This window comes from Sorex fumeus, unplaced genomic scaffold, assembly GCF_029834395.1.
Source record: "Sorex fumeus unplaced genomic scaffold, SorFum_2.1 ptg000002l, whole genome shotgun sequence".
Lineage (NCBI taxonomy): Eukaryota > Metazoa > Chordata > Mammalia > Eulipotyphla > Soricidae > Sorex > Sorex fumeus.
Genome location: NW_026606059.1, coordinates 29440327 through 29458775, shown reverse-complemented (window position 1 = coordinate 29458775; position 18449 = coordinate 29440327). Strand labels below are relative to the sequence as shown.

Sequence of the window (18449 nt, the reverse complement as noted above, 5' to 3'; positions counted from 1 at the left end):
AGCACCAAATCAGTGTGTCTAGAACAATCCAACATTAATGATTTCAACATAGATTTGCCTCATTGCTGTCAAAAAGCATATGGCAGGAAAAACGCTAGAGTCGTTTCCAGATCTGCTGCTTATACAGCCTCACAGGACCAGTACTTCATTGAATTTTTTGCTGCTGCCATCTTGAAATTATTCATAATCTTTAAACAAGGGATCTTGTGCTATCATTTTTCAGTGAACCCACAAATTACGTAGTGGTCCAGGGAAGGCAGTATAAATGGAGTTTTTCAAAAGCAAAGGAACAAAGCACCCAAGGGCAGTTTGAGTTCTTTGGGAAACTGTTTCACTTGATTGTCTGCATCAGGTCTCCTGAGTTTTCTCCCCTTCAAAAAGAAGGGTAACAGCCTGAACTGTCAATAATGCAAGGGCAGGGATCAGCGGTGTGCAAAGGACTTTTGGCCCCTGCCAATTCAATCCTTGGATCATTGAGGAAACCTTCTAAGTTAGCTAAGACTCTCATAACAAAAGGCTGGAGCGATAGCACAGCGGGTAGGGTGTCTGCCTTGCACGCAGCCAACATGGCCGACCCGAGTTCAATTCCTCTGCCCCTCTCGGAGAGCCCGGCAAGCTACCGAGAGTATTCGATATGCCAGACACAGTAACAACAAAGTCTCCAATGGAGACGTTACTGGGCCCACTCGAGCAAATCGATGATCAACGGGAAGGCCTTTACCTTTACCTTTACCTTTACCTTTACCTTTACCTCATAACAAAATGCTTCAGACTGGATAGCACAAACATTTTAAACTGATTTTCTGAGTTTTGGTGGCTGCAGTCCAAAATACTAGTGTTGATGGGTTTAGATTCTCCTGTCTCTTCTAGGCTGGCAGATGGCTTTCTTTTTTCATTGTCACCTGTAGCCTATTCTCTGTGTATTGGTGACACTTGGCACCCCAAAGACACCAGTCTTATTGGAAGTCTCCATTAAAACCACATGGAAGCTTCGTTAGCTTTTACAAAGATCCTATTTCACATAGAGTCACATTAAAAGTTATAGCCTCTCTAGGAGTTGAGTAGCCCATTTCCATCAACAGCAGTGCCACCAAGAAAAGAATATTGTCCAAAGATGTATCTCTGCCTTCCTTCTCAGCTTTTTGCCATGGCACGCGACTATGTCAAATCCTGGAGGAAAATTCTTTTTAGTTTGTCACTATGGGCTGGAGAGATAGCACCAAGGTTAAAACCTTTGCCTTGCATGCAGCTGACCCAGGTGGGATCTCTAGCACTGCATGTGGTCCCTTGAGCAATCCCAGGAGGGATCCCTGTGCAGATAGCCAGAACTAAGCTTGTACTGATGGTGGGATCAGTGCTGGAGCACTGTATGTCTAAAACTCAACAACAAATAACTTTGAAAACCATAGTGTTTTAATAAGCACTGTAGTACTGTCCTCCCGTTGTTCATTGATTTGCTCGAGCGGGCCCAGTAACGTCTCCATTGTGAGACTTGTTGTTACTATGTTTGGCATATTGAATACATCATGAGTAACTTGCCAGGCTTTGCCCTGAGGGGTGAGATACTCTCGGTAGCTTGCTGGGTTCTCTGAGAGGGGCGGAGGAATTGAACCCGGGTCGGCTGAGTCGGCTGCATGCAAGGCAAACGCCCTACCTGCTGTGCTATCACTCCAACCTGTTTTAATAAGAAAAATGAATTATCTGAGAGGGGGAAAAGTAAGCCTGGTATAGCAGGTATAGTCCCTAAACCAAAAATAAAACAGTAATAGTAACTTCTTAGGGAGTACCTACTATGTGCAAAGTGCATGAGAGATTTTCAGAGCCGGAAGTCATTCCCCTAGTGACGAGTCAAGGGACCTTATTTTTGTGTACAGAAGCTGATGCCCAGAAGGAACTGTGCTGGTGTGCTGAGGGTCGTTCCACCCCATTTAGAAAAGGGAAATTTATCGAAGACGAGGGCAACATCCTATCCACTGCCTCCATTTAAACATGTGTGTATTGTGCACACAACAGATCAGGGAAAAGAAAGAACATCAAGGGTTCCCATTTGGTAAAAAGCAGATGAGTTCAACTGGTATTTTGCAAGACTGATAAAGAGTTAGAGTCAAGATCTTTGATTGATAAAAGCCCCTCCCATTGTTCATCGATTTGCTCGAGCGGGCCCAGTAACGTCTCCATTGGAGATTTTGTTGTTACTGTGTTTGGCATATCACATACATCACAGGTGGCTTGCCAGGCTCTGCCATGCGGGCGAGATACTCTCAGTAGCTTGCCGGGCTCTCCAAGAGGGGCGGAGGAATCGAACTCGGGTCGGCCATGTTGGCTGTGTGCAAGGCAAACGCCCTACCGCTGTGCTATCGCTCCAGCCCATGGTTTGTGATAGCAAAGGAACCTCTGGTTCCTTTCCACCCTCAGTCCACCTTCTCTTTTTTTAAATTTTATTTTTGCAAAGTTGTTCACAATAATTTATTACATTTAATATTCCAACACCAGTCCCACCACCATTAAACTTCCCCACCACCATGTTTCAACCTGCCCCCAAAAGCCTGCCCCAAAGCAGGATCTAAATAATTTATTTGTATTGCTTGTTATGAATAATCTGCTAAAAATGATCCCAAAAAGTTTCCTTCAAATGTGGTGTGCTACTCTTGGTACATCAGTGGTATACAATATAAGATGTCATGTGGTCACACACTCTAGGAATTCTAAAATTTTATTTCTTTTTTTTTCTTTTTTTTGTTTTTTATTTATTTATTGAATCACCATGAGAACAGTCACAAAGCCTTTCAGTTCAAGTCTCGGTCTGTCTTACAATGACCAAACACCCATCCCTTCACCAGTGCACATTTTCCACCACCAAGAACTCCATATACCCCTCTCCCACCCACCTCCTGCTTGTGTGGCAGATTTCCACTTTACTCTCTCTCTCTCTCTCTCTCTCTCTCTCTCTCTCTCTCTCTCTCTCTCTCTCCCTGTTGATCACATTCAATATTATGACAAAAGACCCAACATTGTTTTTTGGAATTTTCCCCAACATTCAGACCTGCCACAAAGACATCATTAGATAATTTGTTTTCTATTGATGATTATGAAGAGCATATGATTGTGTGGCCATAATATCAACCAAGCGAATTTGGATTTCTGATATTTTAGTAATAAACCTAGAGGGATTACTGCTAGAAGCCCTTGGGATCCATGATTAGTATGTGTGCCTCTGGGTTCATGGTCGGTCAGAAGCCAGAGGAGGCATTTGAAGGTGGCAACCCGGAGCATTGTCATGGTGGGGTAAAGGTAAGGTAAAGGTAAAGGCCCTCCCGTTGATCGTCGATTTGCTCGAGCGGGCCCAGTAACGTCTCCATTGGAGACTTTGTTGTTACTGTGTCTGGCATATCGAATACTCTCGGTAGCTTGCCGGGCTCATGGTGGGGAGCAGGGCCAATTCTACCCCCATCCCATGAAGGCCCACTTGCCTCGTCAATGCTGTCTCATACCTAGCTGTTCATTAGGCTCTAAAAGATGCAGGCCACCATGCCACTGCCACAAAGAGGGACAGGCGGAGGGACAGACAGACACCCTTCCCCTCCCAGGGTAGCATAGCACCATAGTTAAATACACAGTCCAGATGCATTTCAGTTGGGCATTATATTTTGCTCAGATTTTCCCACCACCATTCAAGCCTGTTTTTCAGGGAAAAACGCTAAGGAATTCTAAAATTTTAAATATAGTTATATATCTGAGGTTAGTTTAATTTTTTTTATAACTGGATGTTGACTTTGGGGTCAGAGGCATCTCTGTGACATGTTATTCTGCGTTGTTCTCTTCCAAAAGATTTGTGAGTCTCTAGATTATGCCATAGCACAGCGGGTAGGGCGTCTGCCTTGCACGCAGCCAACATGGCCGACCCGAGTTCGATTCCTCCGCCCCTCTCGGAGAGCCCGGCAAGCTACCAAGAGTAGTCGATATGCCAGACACAGTAACAACAAAGTCTCCAATGGAGACGTTACTGGGCCCGCTCGAGCAAATCGACGATCAACGGGAGGGCCTTTACCTTTACCTAGATTATGCCATTAATGAACTTATATGACACCAGAGGCAGTTTGTGGGCATAACTGCCAGGCTACCAGAAGCACAGGGAGATGGGGGGGGTGGGGTGGAAGTCGCCCACTCCTGGCTCTGTGTGAGTCTGGAGATTTCAGTCCCACATACCTGCCTGGTCCACCTTCTTAATTTTTTTCTTTCAGTTTGATTATTGTAGTTTGGCTCCCATACTTACTGGTGTCTCCATAGTTATATAATATATATATTATATATTATATATATATATATCACTTCTCTACACCATAGTGTGTCCGAGGTCCCTGACACTTAACCTTATACCTCCAATCTGCCTACTATTGTTTCTCTGGTCTTTTCATTTTGATCATCTGGGGTCAAGGGGCTTCCCCACTATTGTTACCTTGTCATATTATTCTTTTCCTCTTTTTGGCTCACACCCAGAGATGCTTAGAGATTACTTCTGGGCTCAGCATTCAGGGATCACTGCAGGCAGTGCTCAGGGGACCATATGGAATGCTGGGGATCACAGCCAGGTCTGCCTTGTGCAAGGCAAATGCCTACCCACTGTACTATCACTATAGCCTGTCATATTTTTTCTATATACCACAGATGAAAGAGATCATTTGATATGTGCCCCTCTTCTGACTTACTTTGCTTAACAAGATATCTTCCACTTCCATCCAAATTGTAATGAATCGTGTGATTTCCTCATTCCTTGCAACTGCATAGTACTCCGTTATATGTCTATAGTACATTTTTATTATCTACTCACTGGACACCTGGGTTGAATTCATATCCTAGCTATTGTACTGAGTGCTGCAATGAATAATGTTGTGCACATGTCCTTTCAAATAAATGCTTTTGTGTCTTGAGGGTGGCTGCAGAGAAGTAGAATTGCTGGGGTCGTAGTATCAAAAAAGTAGCTCTGGTCTACTTTTCTTTTTTTTTAATTAATTTATTTATTTATTGAATCGCTGTGGGAAAAATTACAAAGCTTTCAAGTTTAGGTCTCAGTCATGCAAATATCAATCACAATTCCCTTTACCAATACTTATTTTTCACCACGAAGAACCCCAATAAACCCCCACCCCCCAACACCCCCCAATGTCTGTGGGGTAGATGAATTCTAGTTAACACTCTGTCTACTTTGACTAGCTTCATTGTTTTGATAAAAGTTGCACCATTATTATTTAGACTTTACCCCCCCCCCAAACTCAGCCATGCTGAAAAAGCATTGTGAAATGATCTGCTTTCTACAGCTGGGTTCAAGAATTAAATGATGTCTGGTTTTGGATTTCTGCTATTTTATTTATCAACCCTGCAAGTATTTCTACTGAGAGTCAGATAGTTAAGAGATTGGTCTCTGTGCTTCTGGGGCCGTGGCCGTACCGGAGAGCCGCTCGTGGGGGGCAACTGGTGACCTTGGTTGGGCGTGAAGGACGGGCCAGAGCGCCCCCCGTCCCATGAGGTATCCATCGCGCCCCCACCCCCGGCTCAGACCTGCTCTCCACCAGGCTCCCATGCGGCCACCATCTTTCTTTCCCCTGGTCTACTTTTCTGGAGAAACCTCCCTACTTTTTTCCAGACAATATTCCCACCAGCAGTGAATGAGGGTTCCCTTTTTGCCACATCCCCACCAACACGAAATGTTTCCAGTTTTTGACTATGGAGCGATAGCACAGCAGTAGGGCATTTGCCTTGCATACGGCCCAGCATGGCTGACCCAGGTTCGATTCCTCCGCCCCTCTCAGAGCTACCGGCAAGCTTCTGAGAACGTCTCGCCTGCACAGCAAAGCCTGGCAAGCTCCCCGTGACGTATTCCATATGCCAAACACAGTAACAAGTCTCACAATGGAGACATTACTGGGCCTGCTCAAGCAAATCGATGAACAACGGGAGGACAGTGCTACAATTAGCCTCACTATTATAAGGTAGGGCTGGAGCGATAGCAGAGTGGGTAGGGCATTTGCCTTGCATACGGCCGACCCGGGTTCGATTCCTCCATCCCTCTTGGAGAGCCCGGCAAGCTACCAAGAGTATCCTGCCCGCATGGCAGAGCTTAGCTTATTTGATATGCCAAACACAGTAAGTCTCACAATGGAGATGTTACTGGTGCCCACTCGAGCAAATCGATCAACAATGGGAGACAGTGCTACAGTGCTACCGTTGTAAGGTAATATTTGTGTGACTTCTAAAATAATCTCCATGGAACCTATGTTTTGCATCTCCCTTCCTACTCCCCTAACCCCCTCACAGGTCAATACCATGTTCCCCTGGATCTGTGCTGCATCCCCCAGCCTGACTTGAACTCTGCACTGACCTGTAGATTAGTCCCAATGGCCTCCTCCGCCTGCAGAAATCTCATCCATCCTCAATCTAGTCAGATTTCGCCATTTCCTTCCATGTAAACTGTCCTAAGCCCCCACCCCCGTCCCACCCCAGACTTAGAGCTTTCCCACTTTGAATCCTTCCCAAATGAAAGAAATACTGAGGTTGTTAGGGGCCAACAGAGTGAGAAAAAACGGCCACATTCATCACCTTGCTCTTTCTCCCATCTTGTTTTGGCTTGGTTTGTTGTGGTTTGGTTTGGGGGTCACACCCAGTGCTACTCCTGGCTCTGCACTCAGAGACCAATCCTGTTGGCTCAGGAAACCACATTCCCATATGTGGGGAATAGAACCCAATTCATGCAAGTGCAAGGCAAGGGCCCCACCCACGGTACCATCTCTCTAGCCCCTACCTCCTCCTATTTTGGACTAAGACAATGCCTAATGTGTCCACTATATGTGCTGGTCTAGTCAAGCATTCTCAAACACTAGGTAGAAAGGTTGAAAACCACTGGTTGATATCCTTGGTTAGACCTGCTGGTCCATGAGCCTGGATGCAGGACAAGTGCCGGTCTACAGGTGCTAAAAGGATGAAGAAGGCTGATGAATGCTGCTTTGTCTACTCAATTCACTTCATCCTATTTTGTGGGTGGGCACTAAAGAAGTCACCAGCACAGGAGCCAGAGCAATAGTACAGAGGTAAGGAATTTTCCTTGTATGAGGACCACCTGCGTTTGATCCCTGGCATCCTATATGGTTCCCCTGAGCATCACCACAGTGCAGAGCCCGAGTGCCAGGAGTAATACCCAAGTACTTCTGGGTGTGGTCCCCAAACAAAAAAGAACCAACAACCAACTAATCAAACAAACAAAAAGACCTCACAAGCACAGCACTTCTGAAGGCGCCCATGGGCATATGAACTACAGAGAAGGACTATTGAAAATCAGACTTTTTTTCTCTTGGGTACTGGGGAGTCCCTGTTCCCTAATATTAAGAGAGGCACTGAAGAGGACTGAAGAGGACTGAGAGCTAGAGAGATCAAAACTAAAGAGGTGTTGAGGTCTCCATCTGAGAAGTGTTTCCTTTTTATGCTGGCAAATGGAACTATTTCGAAGCCAAGGTCTGATCTGAATTTTGAGCCCCCGCAAATAGACAAATCAGCACCCTCTCCCAGTTTTTCATCCCTCACATTATCCCACCTCCCAGCTATGACAGTGAAGCTGATGTACGGTCAGAACAAAACTCAGTACAGTCATTCCTGGGTTCCTGCAGAAGAAGAAAGGTACCTGGTTGCTAAACAGCAAAGACTACTCAAATCCAGGAACCCGAAGGACTGTGCTTAATTGGGCATGTGTTTCCCATAATGACCATTAGGTGTCGCTCTCCTGCAACTAAAGATAACCGCCCAGTGCTGGGCTCCTGCAGCCTGGCAAAGATGCCACCTACCCTGATTTCTAAAGCCACACTAACATTTTTGACTGGAAGAGCTTGACCTATGGTAGGCTCGTACTTTGCTCAATCCTGGCCTTAGCCATTGAAGAAGGTCAAAGAAATGGTTTTTAGCTTTCTACTGATTTATATGGGTAGTAAGAGTTGAAACCACATCAAACTTTGATGTTTAAATTCAAAAGTGAGCAACAGTATCGATTCCCCGTTGCTTTTTGGCTTTGTGCAATTACAGTAGATTTTTTTGGCACCTATACACCAAAACTACAGAAGCCATCTCTATCCAGATGGTAATGTTGAAAGGAAGAGAGAAAGGGGAAGCTTTAAAAGAAAGAAAAAAAGGAGAGTTTTTTTAATTTTTTTTTTAATTTTTATTAGTGAAACACCATGAGGTACAATTGTAGACTTACAAATTTTTGTGCTTCGGTTTCAACTATACAATGATCAAGTACCCATCCCTCCACCAGTGCCCATTTTCCACCACCATGGATCCCAGTATCCCTTCACCCCCCCATCTCCCCATCCCACCCTGCCTCTGTGGCAGGGCATTCCCTTTTGTTCTCGCTCTCCTTTTGGGTGTTGTGGTTTGCAAAAAAGACCTCGAGTGGCAATCATGTTCAGTCTAATGTCTACTTTCAGCATGCTTCTCCCATCCTGGGAGGATCCTTCCAACACCCTTTATTTGGTGCTACCTTCTCTATCTGAGCTGCCTTTTCCCCTAGCATGTGTGGCTGGCCTCCAAGCATGGAGTAAACCTAAAAAGGAGAGTTCTTAAAATACTGAGGTCACACCAAATCTAGGCTCACAACAAAGAAACTGGGTGGTCAGATTCATAACTTTTTCTTCTTCCTCAAAGGGCAAATTCTGTCCCATGTATCTGTTTCAGAAGCCCAAGGTCTATAGTGGCTTTGCCTCTCCTTAGAAAGGGTCAGGTGGGGCTGGAGTGATAGTACGGCTGGTAGGGCATTTTTCTTGCATGCAGCTGACCTGTATTCGATCCCCAACCCCCCATATGGTCCCACAAGCACTGCCAGGAGTAATTCCTGAGTGCAGAGCCAGGAGTAATGTCTGAGCATTGCTGGGTATGACCCAAAAAGGAAAAAAAGAGGGGGGGGGTATTTTAGGAAATCCCAAAGAAATCCTTTTACCCAACTTAGGTGTATAGTTGAGAAGATGACAAGTTTAGGGCAAGGCTATGGTTTGCTCTTTGCTTAAATGTTCCCTTGATAGATGCCTGAAGTTGTGAGGAAAAATACCCAGACAGGATACCTGCTTTTATCCTCCTGAACTCAGCACAGATGCATACTTCCTCTTCCCTCCTAGCACCCTACACACACACACACACAGGTGCCCCACACCCAGCCCTGCCAACAGTTCCTGTATTGGGCCACTGTGACTCTTAAGGTGTGATGGAGTGAGAGACAGAAATTGCCGTTTCCCACCAAACTGCTTAAGGTGGGGCTCTAAATATAGCCACGCGGAGTGCTCCATGCTGTATTTCTGTGGCTTCTGCACCTCGTGCCTTCCAACCAGTATTTTAGGGTAAATGCTGTTATCAGAAGAATATTCAAGTCCAGTGCTGCTTCCTGGGTGTGAACACCAGTTCTTTCTCCATCTCAGGTTCATTCTTGGGTCTTGTTAGCAACAATCTGTTATCCTATGGATATGGGGGGAATGCCCTGGAGAGATAGTACCAGGGTTAAGACGCACAGCTCTTTCCAGTTTGGTTGGTTCCTGGCACTACGTGGTCCCCTGAGCACTGTAGGAGAAGACTGGGTAATAATCCCCCCAAAGCGGGACACTGACCTGCTTTCAGATGTAGGTTGAACTGCCAGCTCCTCTAACACATCCTGAGCATCACTTGGGAGGACCCGCCCCCCAACACACATACGTACACAACAACAGCAATTGAGTACGTAGCTTTGCTTTATTACTCCTCTGAAAGTCATTCTTTTTTGTGTGTTTGAGACTCCTCTTATTGTTACCAATTTTGGAATGAAGAAGTTGGTTTTCTTTGGAAAACATTTTTCAATGACCACAGGAAACTGTGTGGCAGTAACTACTCCCCACCCAATACTTGCCACTGACTTATAGTTCTCCCAGCAGGTTGTGTGTGTGTGTGTGTGTGTGTGTGTGTGTGTGTGTGTGTGTGTGTGTTGTGAGGGGTTCGTTTGCTATGTGGGGAGAAGGCAGGAGTGGAGATGCTGAGAATCGAACCCGAGGGCTTGCACCCATGATGCAGGCACTGTCCCACCGATGCAGCCCGGATAATCGTAGCAGCTCCGGAAGCACAGCTCACCCTGCACGAGAGCATCAGACCAGGAGTAGGTTCAAGGCTCAGAAAAGCAAACAAACAAAACGGCCTTGAGTCTTCTCCTCTGGACTCTTCCTGGCCGTAGTAACTTCCAGGGCTCTAAACCAATCCTCAGTGTTTTAGAAGGTGCAGCTTCCGTTGGTGGGAGCTGAGAGGCCAGGTCCCCCCGAGTCACTGAAAGGAACAGATCCAGAAGAACGTGTCACAGGGATGAGAAACCAACGGCTGTGCTGAGAGGGCCCCAAGAATGGGCGGGCAACCTAAATCAGCCTCCCTTCCTTGATAGAAATCATTTTCAGGGCACACCATTCTACAAGCTCGAAGTCTATTTCAATGTACGGTGTACGATTTAAAATGATTCTCTTTGGTGACAAGATGAAAATGGACTGCAGCAGGTTCTTAAAATGACAGCCCCAGCAGTTTACCTGGAAGCCATTCTGAGCGCTTATAGTAGGGAGTGACTTATACAAGGGAGTTAATGTCTGCCATTTTCCAGAGTAAGTGGTGGGCGACTGAATCCAATCACATACCTGCCCCCAACAGTAGCACAGGGGGAGGGGATGAGAGATGATCACTTAGGCATTATTGATCCTGCTCTTCGAATAAACACACAAACAAAAACTCTCCGAGGCAAACTCATTTCAATCTAACACACTTTATTCTCTTTTTTTTGTTTCACTTTCTCTCTTTTCAGTGATCAAGTATTTAAGATGTTGTAAACCAGGATTCAATAGTACATCAACAATAGATTTTATTAGATACAAGGAAAGTAATACACCTTTTAAATTACCCTAAGAGGTCTCCAAATAAATATTCATTTTAAAAATCACAAAATCAAACTTCTTTATAAAACAGCTCTAAACAACCTTTCATCACAAGCATACCTCTACACACAAAACACACACACGCCGAGCACACACTCCACAAGGGCCCTAATGCCAGTTTATTTTTGACACAGTATTATATAGTTCTGAAACTAAAGAGACAGAGACTGACCCTCCCGCTTAGTGTTTCATAATTAACATTTGGGGTCTGGGGGTAGAGGTATTTTTCAAATGCTCACTAGAAAGTCTTACCAGTTAATATTTTTCACCTCTAGATACAAGCTTTAAACATTTTTGTTTACCCCTTTGGTTCAATACATCCCTGCAATTGCTGTATTTTTCAATAATATCTTCCTCCTCATTTTTTAAATATATAAGTACAATACACCAGAGAAAGACAACACCTTCAAAAATCCCAATATGAAAACACTTTATTTGAGTGTAGGCTATTTTGGAGAATAAATAAGAAAAGGTTATCTGAAATATTTTCTCCCTTTCTGAAATTATTTGGAGCATCTAATTATTCTTGCTAAAATAAATATCAAAAGCACTGAGTTTTTCATAGAAAAAGTATCTCCCCTTTCACTCTTTTTTTTTTTTTTTGCAGCGTCAAGTTTGTGGGTTTGCTGGAGTAGTGAGAATAATGAAAGCTTATTTTCTGGGAAGTTCTCCAGAATTTCAAAAGCAGAGCACATGCAGCCCCTTATCAGTGAATTACTATGAATTAGTGGCACGTTTTCTGTAGTGTACATGCATCATCAAATGCTTTTTAGCACCAAGGCATAGATATACTTCCTATTTTGCCAAAGCAAATACCCAAGGAGGGCTTTTGTCTTACTTGACCCATCCCAGGGTTAAGTAAAAATGAAGTGTTTAGAGTGGAGTTCATGCCCAATTCAATCAGCTAACCAGTGGCTGAATAAATAGCAGTACTCTTACATTAAAAAAAAAAAAAAGAAGTGTTTACAGTAACCTTTTCAGACATATACACATCTGATTCCAATGGAGCAAGAAGTCTAGGGCAGAAAGTATCAATAGCTTCCCAGAAGTTGGGGAAGGGGAGAAAACAGAAATTGTGAAATAAAGTGTGTGAGTCCACTATGCCTGCCAACCCAGGCACTCCCTTCAAAACTCTAAAACAGAAAAATGCAAATGTTTGTAAATTCTTCCATCTGAGTAACAGAAGGAGCAAACCTAGGCAAATCTGGAACTAATATGGTACAGTGAGAGCTATTACTTAGAATACTCAGAATGCACCTATATAGCAGTCATTTTGTTCATGTTTCTGTGCGAAGATATTTTAAGCTCATGTAAAATCACAAAATAGAGTTAGCTACCAGCTTGATTTTGAGCTCTCCTATTGCTCTTGGGCAGACTACAGAATTTCTACGAATGCTTCAAACCAAAATGAAGTCCATTTACTCTTTTGCAGCATGTACAGATGATACACGAGAGGTTACAAGGAAAAATGTTCATGCTCCATCAAGAATGCAAATCGGAATTTCAGACTTAGACCAAAGAATTGTGCTCTTGGTAGTTAGTGAACATATAGGCCTGTCATTGCATTTACTGCATCCTTTTCCAGGTAATTCCCTTCTCTGACAGCCATCATTTCCAAATGCATGCTACATGTTTAGTACCACAGCTACTACGGGTAACGTTTGGATCAGAATTTTGGTTTCTAACATGACACTTTCATTGACCACGTAACCCTTTGTATATAAGTTCATTAGAAATTGACATTAGGAAACTTACGATGAACATTCATTATCAAACCAACGAATAGAAGCATTAACATCTGAAAGAGGAAGGATGGAAAGAACACAGTTGAAGTCCCCACAAGCTCAGATTCAATACATCTGAACTCCCCCATCCCGCCCCTTCACTTCCTCACAATGCTTCATGGCAGAAACATTACTGACATTCAATGCTAACACCAAATTTGGATTTGTTCTATATTAAATAACTATAAACAAACACTTGAGGTATGTTATGACAATTCTGATTACAACACTTGGTTAAATAAATGTTAGTTTACCTTGAAACTCAAACATTTCATGTTGATGTTCCCTACAGGTTTTGTTCTAGCATACACAAAGAAATGAAATAAAGTGCTCTAACCTCATTGAGAGTCTCATTTTGCCTTTGTCAGCCAAAATTATTGTAGTATTCTGTAGTGTAAGAAGTGAGCACTGATAACAGAATAACCAGTGTCTGAATTTTTTTGTCCACACAACAATCCTAAGCAAATCACTTTACTTCATCTGACCTTCAGTACTCATGACCTGGTTTTTGAAAACTGAATAAAATTAGCTTACAAAATTATTATGGAAATTGCTGTATGTGATTTGTTTTTAAGAGTTTGATCCAATGCTCTGCAGAGAACTTTCAACAAACGCTATTTTGTTTTCTCACTCTTCTTCCTCCCACTTTAGCTCTGAGTAACTTTTGACAGCTTACAAGAATTAGATTCATTTAGAGAGGCTCCGGGTTTTGTGATAATGAAGATAACCAACAAGAATGTGATACAACCATCCACTCCCACCTCCTGTGAATTTATAAATGAATAGGCTTGACTCCAGGATACTTGCATGTTAAAGCCAAATGATACATTAATCTACAGTGTTCATAAACGAACAAGATGATTTTTCCCCCAAACCTAGTTAATTAGAAGTCCATGCTCTCAGAAAGTGGCAATTAAAACTTATAAAAGGAACTATGACATTAAAGTACCATGAGCAGTCTATGAACGAGCATGTGAGCACCTCATATATACAATTTACTGGTGCTGTCTACAAAATAGTTACTTTGGTTGACAGTTTTTGGAATCCAGTCCAGTTATTATTGAAATCCAGAACAGTTGGGGGACAACTCTGAATTGGTACTTATTCCTAAACGTCAATCTCCCATGATTTTTGCTATTCTATATTCACCAACAACACATCAATGATGTATCTGCTATTTATTAGCATCAGATACTCAAGGAAGTACAATATTAACATTGTGGTGTGGGACCAATTTCTTTGGGTTCCTGGTCTAATCATCCTGGCAGGTAGTAATTAGGTAAATAATCGCAAAACCTGATTACTACCTGAAGTAGAGAAACGGAGGTCTCCTATTGACAACTGGTGAGTGTCAATAACTAGTGCTATTCAGAATTTACTCCTGCTATGTTTTCAGGAATCACTTTTGGCAGGGCATAGAGGACCATATGGGGTCGAACCCACCTCTGCTGTGTGCAAAGCAAGTGTCCTACCTGCTCTCCAATCTCCCTGTCCCAGCTTTACTGATTTTAATTATTCAATTCCAGGAGCAATCACAACAATTTCTTGTATTTTTTTAAATCACACATTTGCTAGGACTTTCAAGAATATAACTAAAATGACCAGGTGCAATGATTAATTTTACTTGTCTGGAAGTTCTTTTTTCGACAATTTCAAGAATCAAGATTATAATTCTTAATTATCTTTACATGAGTTCTTGAGAGCTAAAGGAATTTAATTTCTTCAACAATTTCCTTGGATGAGAAAGTCATCAGTTTGTCATTATGCCAAATGACAGTTTTTAGCCAGATTGTTTAGCACACTAGTTTTAAAACCCCTTAACAAAAGGTAAGTTTATATTCAAGCTGTCAGGTTTGTGATTCAGCAGCCTCTTTTACTACTTTATGATGGACAGACTGACTAAACGAGAATACGTCTTATGAAATAAAGTAGCCGTCCCTTTATCATGCAGTGCATATGATTCCTCTGAAGCATTTGAAGAATTCTACCTGATTTATAATGCTGCTATGGCTTAAAATGCTATTAACAGTACTTGAAGGAAAATTTGCTTCCTCTTTTCAAAATGACTTCTGTTTTAGTGTCTGAAAGCAAAGGTAACATGCTGCACTTACATTTCCCCAATCAAATTGCATAGTTGAGGCAAATACATTTGTGCTTTGTCGCAAAACTCACAGTACGTGCTCCTATCTTAAAAACTTCCATTTGTACATGAAAAGTCATGGTCAAGCCCACCTTGTTTTGGAGTGTATGCTAATGGTATGTGCTGCCAATGTACTTCCCATGATTGCTCACTATGTACCCCAGCCTTATACCCTAGGAGAGCATAAGCGTTGAATTATCATAGTATAACTGGTAACAAATCTATCGAAATGCCTCCTCTTCAGAGAGAGGAGGAAGAAAAGGCTCTCAGTCTTGTTGAGGTATCCAGCCCTCCATCAATAGTGGCTGTGTGTACTAAGTTTCGTTGGTTTGAGGATTGTGTCCTTAGAGGTTAAAAAAAGAAAAGAAGGCACGGTGTTTCACAAGTCACCATACTCGACTCAACCAACAAAAACTGAGGCTTCCGTTTTCCAGGCTTCCAGAAGGATGCTACATGGCTGCAGGGCTTTCTTCCAGCCCCGGGTCTGGGGAGGAAGTTATTGCTTCTGGGAAGGGCCCCGGGTAGGTCTGTGCTATGGATTGGATCCCTTTTTGCAGACTGGTTTCTTCATGGAATTCTCCCTGGGTGCTGAAAGCGGGGCATGATCTAGTCCGGGCGTATTTATTAGCACTGTCGGTGTGGACCATCTCACTCACGGTGCTCAGCGGAAATTCTCGCCACCTCTGCCTCTGCAGGCCGCCCTCCTTGTACTTAATGGAGTACCAGGCCAGGAAAATAAAAATAAAGCCCACAAATTTGAGGCCAGCCGCCAAACCAAAATAGACGAAACGAAAGGACGTCACGTTGTACTCCCAGCAGGAGCCTTGCACTCCACACTCCTGTTGCCAGAGCATGCACGTGGTGTCGATGACAGCTCCGAAGTAGATAGGAGTAGGAATGTACGCTAGACGGGCGGGGAACAGAAAACACAAAGTACTTAGCACATCTGAGTAGACAGAACAGGCTTAAAAATGAGCAAGAGGGGCTGGAGCAATAGTACAGCGGGTAGGGTTTTTGCCTTGCACGCGGCCCACCGGGGTTCAATTCCCAGCATCCCATATGGTCCCTGAACACCACCTGGAGCAGTTCCTGGGTGCAGAGCCAGGAGTAAACCCTGTGCACCGCAGGGTGTGACCCAAAAGAGCAAAATAAATAAATAAATAAATAAATAATAAAAATAGATTAAAAAATGAAAATGAGCAAGAGATTTGGGTGCTCTAAGACAAAGGGAGTGGTTTTTTAGAGGAGCTTAACTCTTTTTCTTGTTGTTCATTTATTTGTTAATTAAAAGGCCGTGAGCTACACAATAACAAAGTTGTTCATGATTGAGTTTCAGTCCAACAATGTTCCAACACCAACACTTCTCGACCCTAACTGCCTGCCATCTCCAACATACTTGTGGCAGTCTGCCAGTCGCAGACCAACCCTCCTGGTCCCCAATTTTTTCTGTCCTTGAATAGAGACTGCACTCATTTGTGGGATTTAAAACACACACACACACACACACACACACACACACACACACACACACACAGAGCAGAAGACTAATATCCAAGTAGCTTAACTTTTCAATCTTTTTTGGTTTGGAGGATACAACCAACAGAGCTCAGGGCTTACTCCTGGTTCTGTGCTCAGGTATTACTCCTGGTGAGGCTCAGGGGACCATATGAAGTGCCAAGTATCAAACCCAGGTCAGCCACATGCAAGGAAATGCCCTAACCATTGTACTATCACACTCTGGCCCCTAGCTGCTTAATTTTTTTTTTAAAATATCTTATGTCATCTCTTACATTTACTATAAAATATTCACAAAACCATAACCACTGTACTATCACTCTGGCCCCTTGCTGCTTAATTTTTTAAAATATCTTATGTCATCTCTTACATTTACTATTAAAAAAATCACAATGACTCGATCATTGTATAACTGAAACTCAAGCACAAAAAAAATTCTAAGTCTACAATTGTACCTCATGGTGCTTCACTAATAAAAATTAAAAATAAATAAATAAATAAAAATCAAAACTCGGACAGAATATATTATCAATTCTGAGACTTATAAAAATATCAAGCACTAAAAATGCAGTTAAGGAATGCTTTTAAACCTCAAATCAGATTTTGGTGTTGAACAGTCAAGAGATGATGCCTGAACCCTTTTTCATCTGAAATTTTAGTGCATTTAATTCTAGTGTGTTAGTCCCCGTGTGCTGAAAGAATATGAGGAAAGCATTGTCCCCTATAAGCCAAAAACCACATCAAATGGCAAGTCTAGAAAGGCAGTTGGGTCTGGAAATAATTATGGTATAAAGTTCCTCTTTGAAACCTATGAAACATCTGTGATGAGTAGTGACTTTGTTGTTCAAGTTATGATTTTTTTTTTACTGCCATAAGAAAGAAAGTCAACCAAAATAAACTTCCTTCATCATGTATTACTACTCCCTTGGCCAAAATGTATCCCATCCCCAACTGACTCACCCTGCAAATATCTACCCCTCCTTTAAATATGTGGATCTCTTGGGTGCTATTCTTCTCCCATTGCATTATATATATGTATATATACATATATATATATAGTTTTTATTTAGTATATTAACTGTCACATAAAATTTTAGTCACTCACAAATATTGCCCCTAAGCTCCTTAATAACTTTTATTCTTTTATTTCCCAAGGACCTATCAGATCAGCCCCTGAATTCTCAATAAGTATATAGAAGGAAGTTATGGGAGGAAGGTAGTGAAGGAGGGATGAAAGAAAGAAGAAAAAAGAGAAGGAAGGAAAGGAAAAAGGCTTGGTAGGCTAATAGTACAGGAATTGATGCGCAATTCATTTTTAAATGCATGGTACTAATTTCAAAAGGGTCTGCTCACTGCAATTAAAACTTAACAGTATTAAAGTACTTAAAATTCTCCACTTCACAGCTAGTAAAATAGAGGTGGCTGGAGTGACAGTACAGCAGGTAGGGTGTTTTGGCCTTTTACGTGGCTCACCCAGGTTCGATCCTCCACATCCATATGGTCCCCAAGCACCAACAGAAGCAATTATTCCTGAGTGCAGAGTCAGGAAAAATCCCTAAGCACCACCGGGTGTGACCCAAAAAACCCAAACAAACAAAAAAATAAACGGAGGAGTTAGTCTGTTGCTTTATCTCTATTTTTTCATAATCAACAGAACTTAGGGTTGCCAAAATATTCAATGCCTGAGATGCTCTCTCTCCACATTTTCTTGATGTTGCATTTATTGACTTACCTTTACCATACAGAGTCACCATCATGCATTGTTGATAGACTCAGCCAAAAGGAGCACATTTTTCCTTTTCCTATTTAACTACTTCTTTATTAAACAAATTTCCTTCTTGAAAATAGTTTTTTAACAGAAATATAAGGTAAATTCTCTCTTCTCCCTAAGCTTTTAAAATATTACTTTAAAATTTTCCCATTCAACAAATTTTAATGTTTATGCTTTCAATAAGGTTTAAAAACTGTAGTTTAAGTAAGATGGTCACAATATTGTTAACATTTTTGGTATTGATAACCAAGGTGGCGGTACAGTACAGTACT

The 18449-nt window shown here is 42.4% G+C and overlaps 1 protein-coding gene across 2 annotated transcripts in view; it reads right to left on the bottom strand.

The window, feature by feature from the left end:
- Nucleotides 1-10779: 10779 nt before the first annotated feature.
- Nucleotides 10780-18449, bottom strand: part of SLCO5A1 (solute carrier organic anion transporter family member 5A1) — a 162929-nt gene continuing 155259 nt past the window's right edge. For both annotated transcript variants that reach the window (XM_056111040.1, XM_056111048.1), the window contains one exon: nt 10780-15795. In XM_056111040.1, coding sequence (XP_055967015.1) covers nt 15341-15795 — 455 coding nt within the window. In that variant the 3' untranslated portion in view covers nt 10780-15340. The remainder of the gene's footprint in view (nt 15796-18449) is intronic.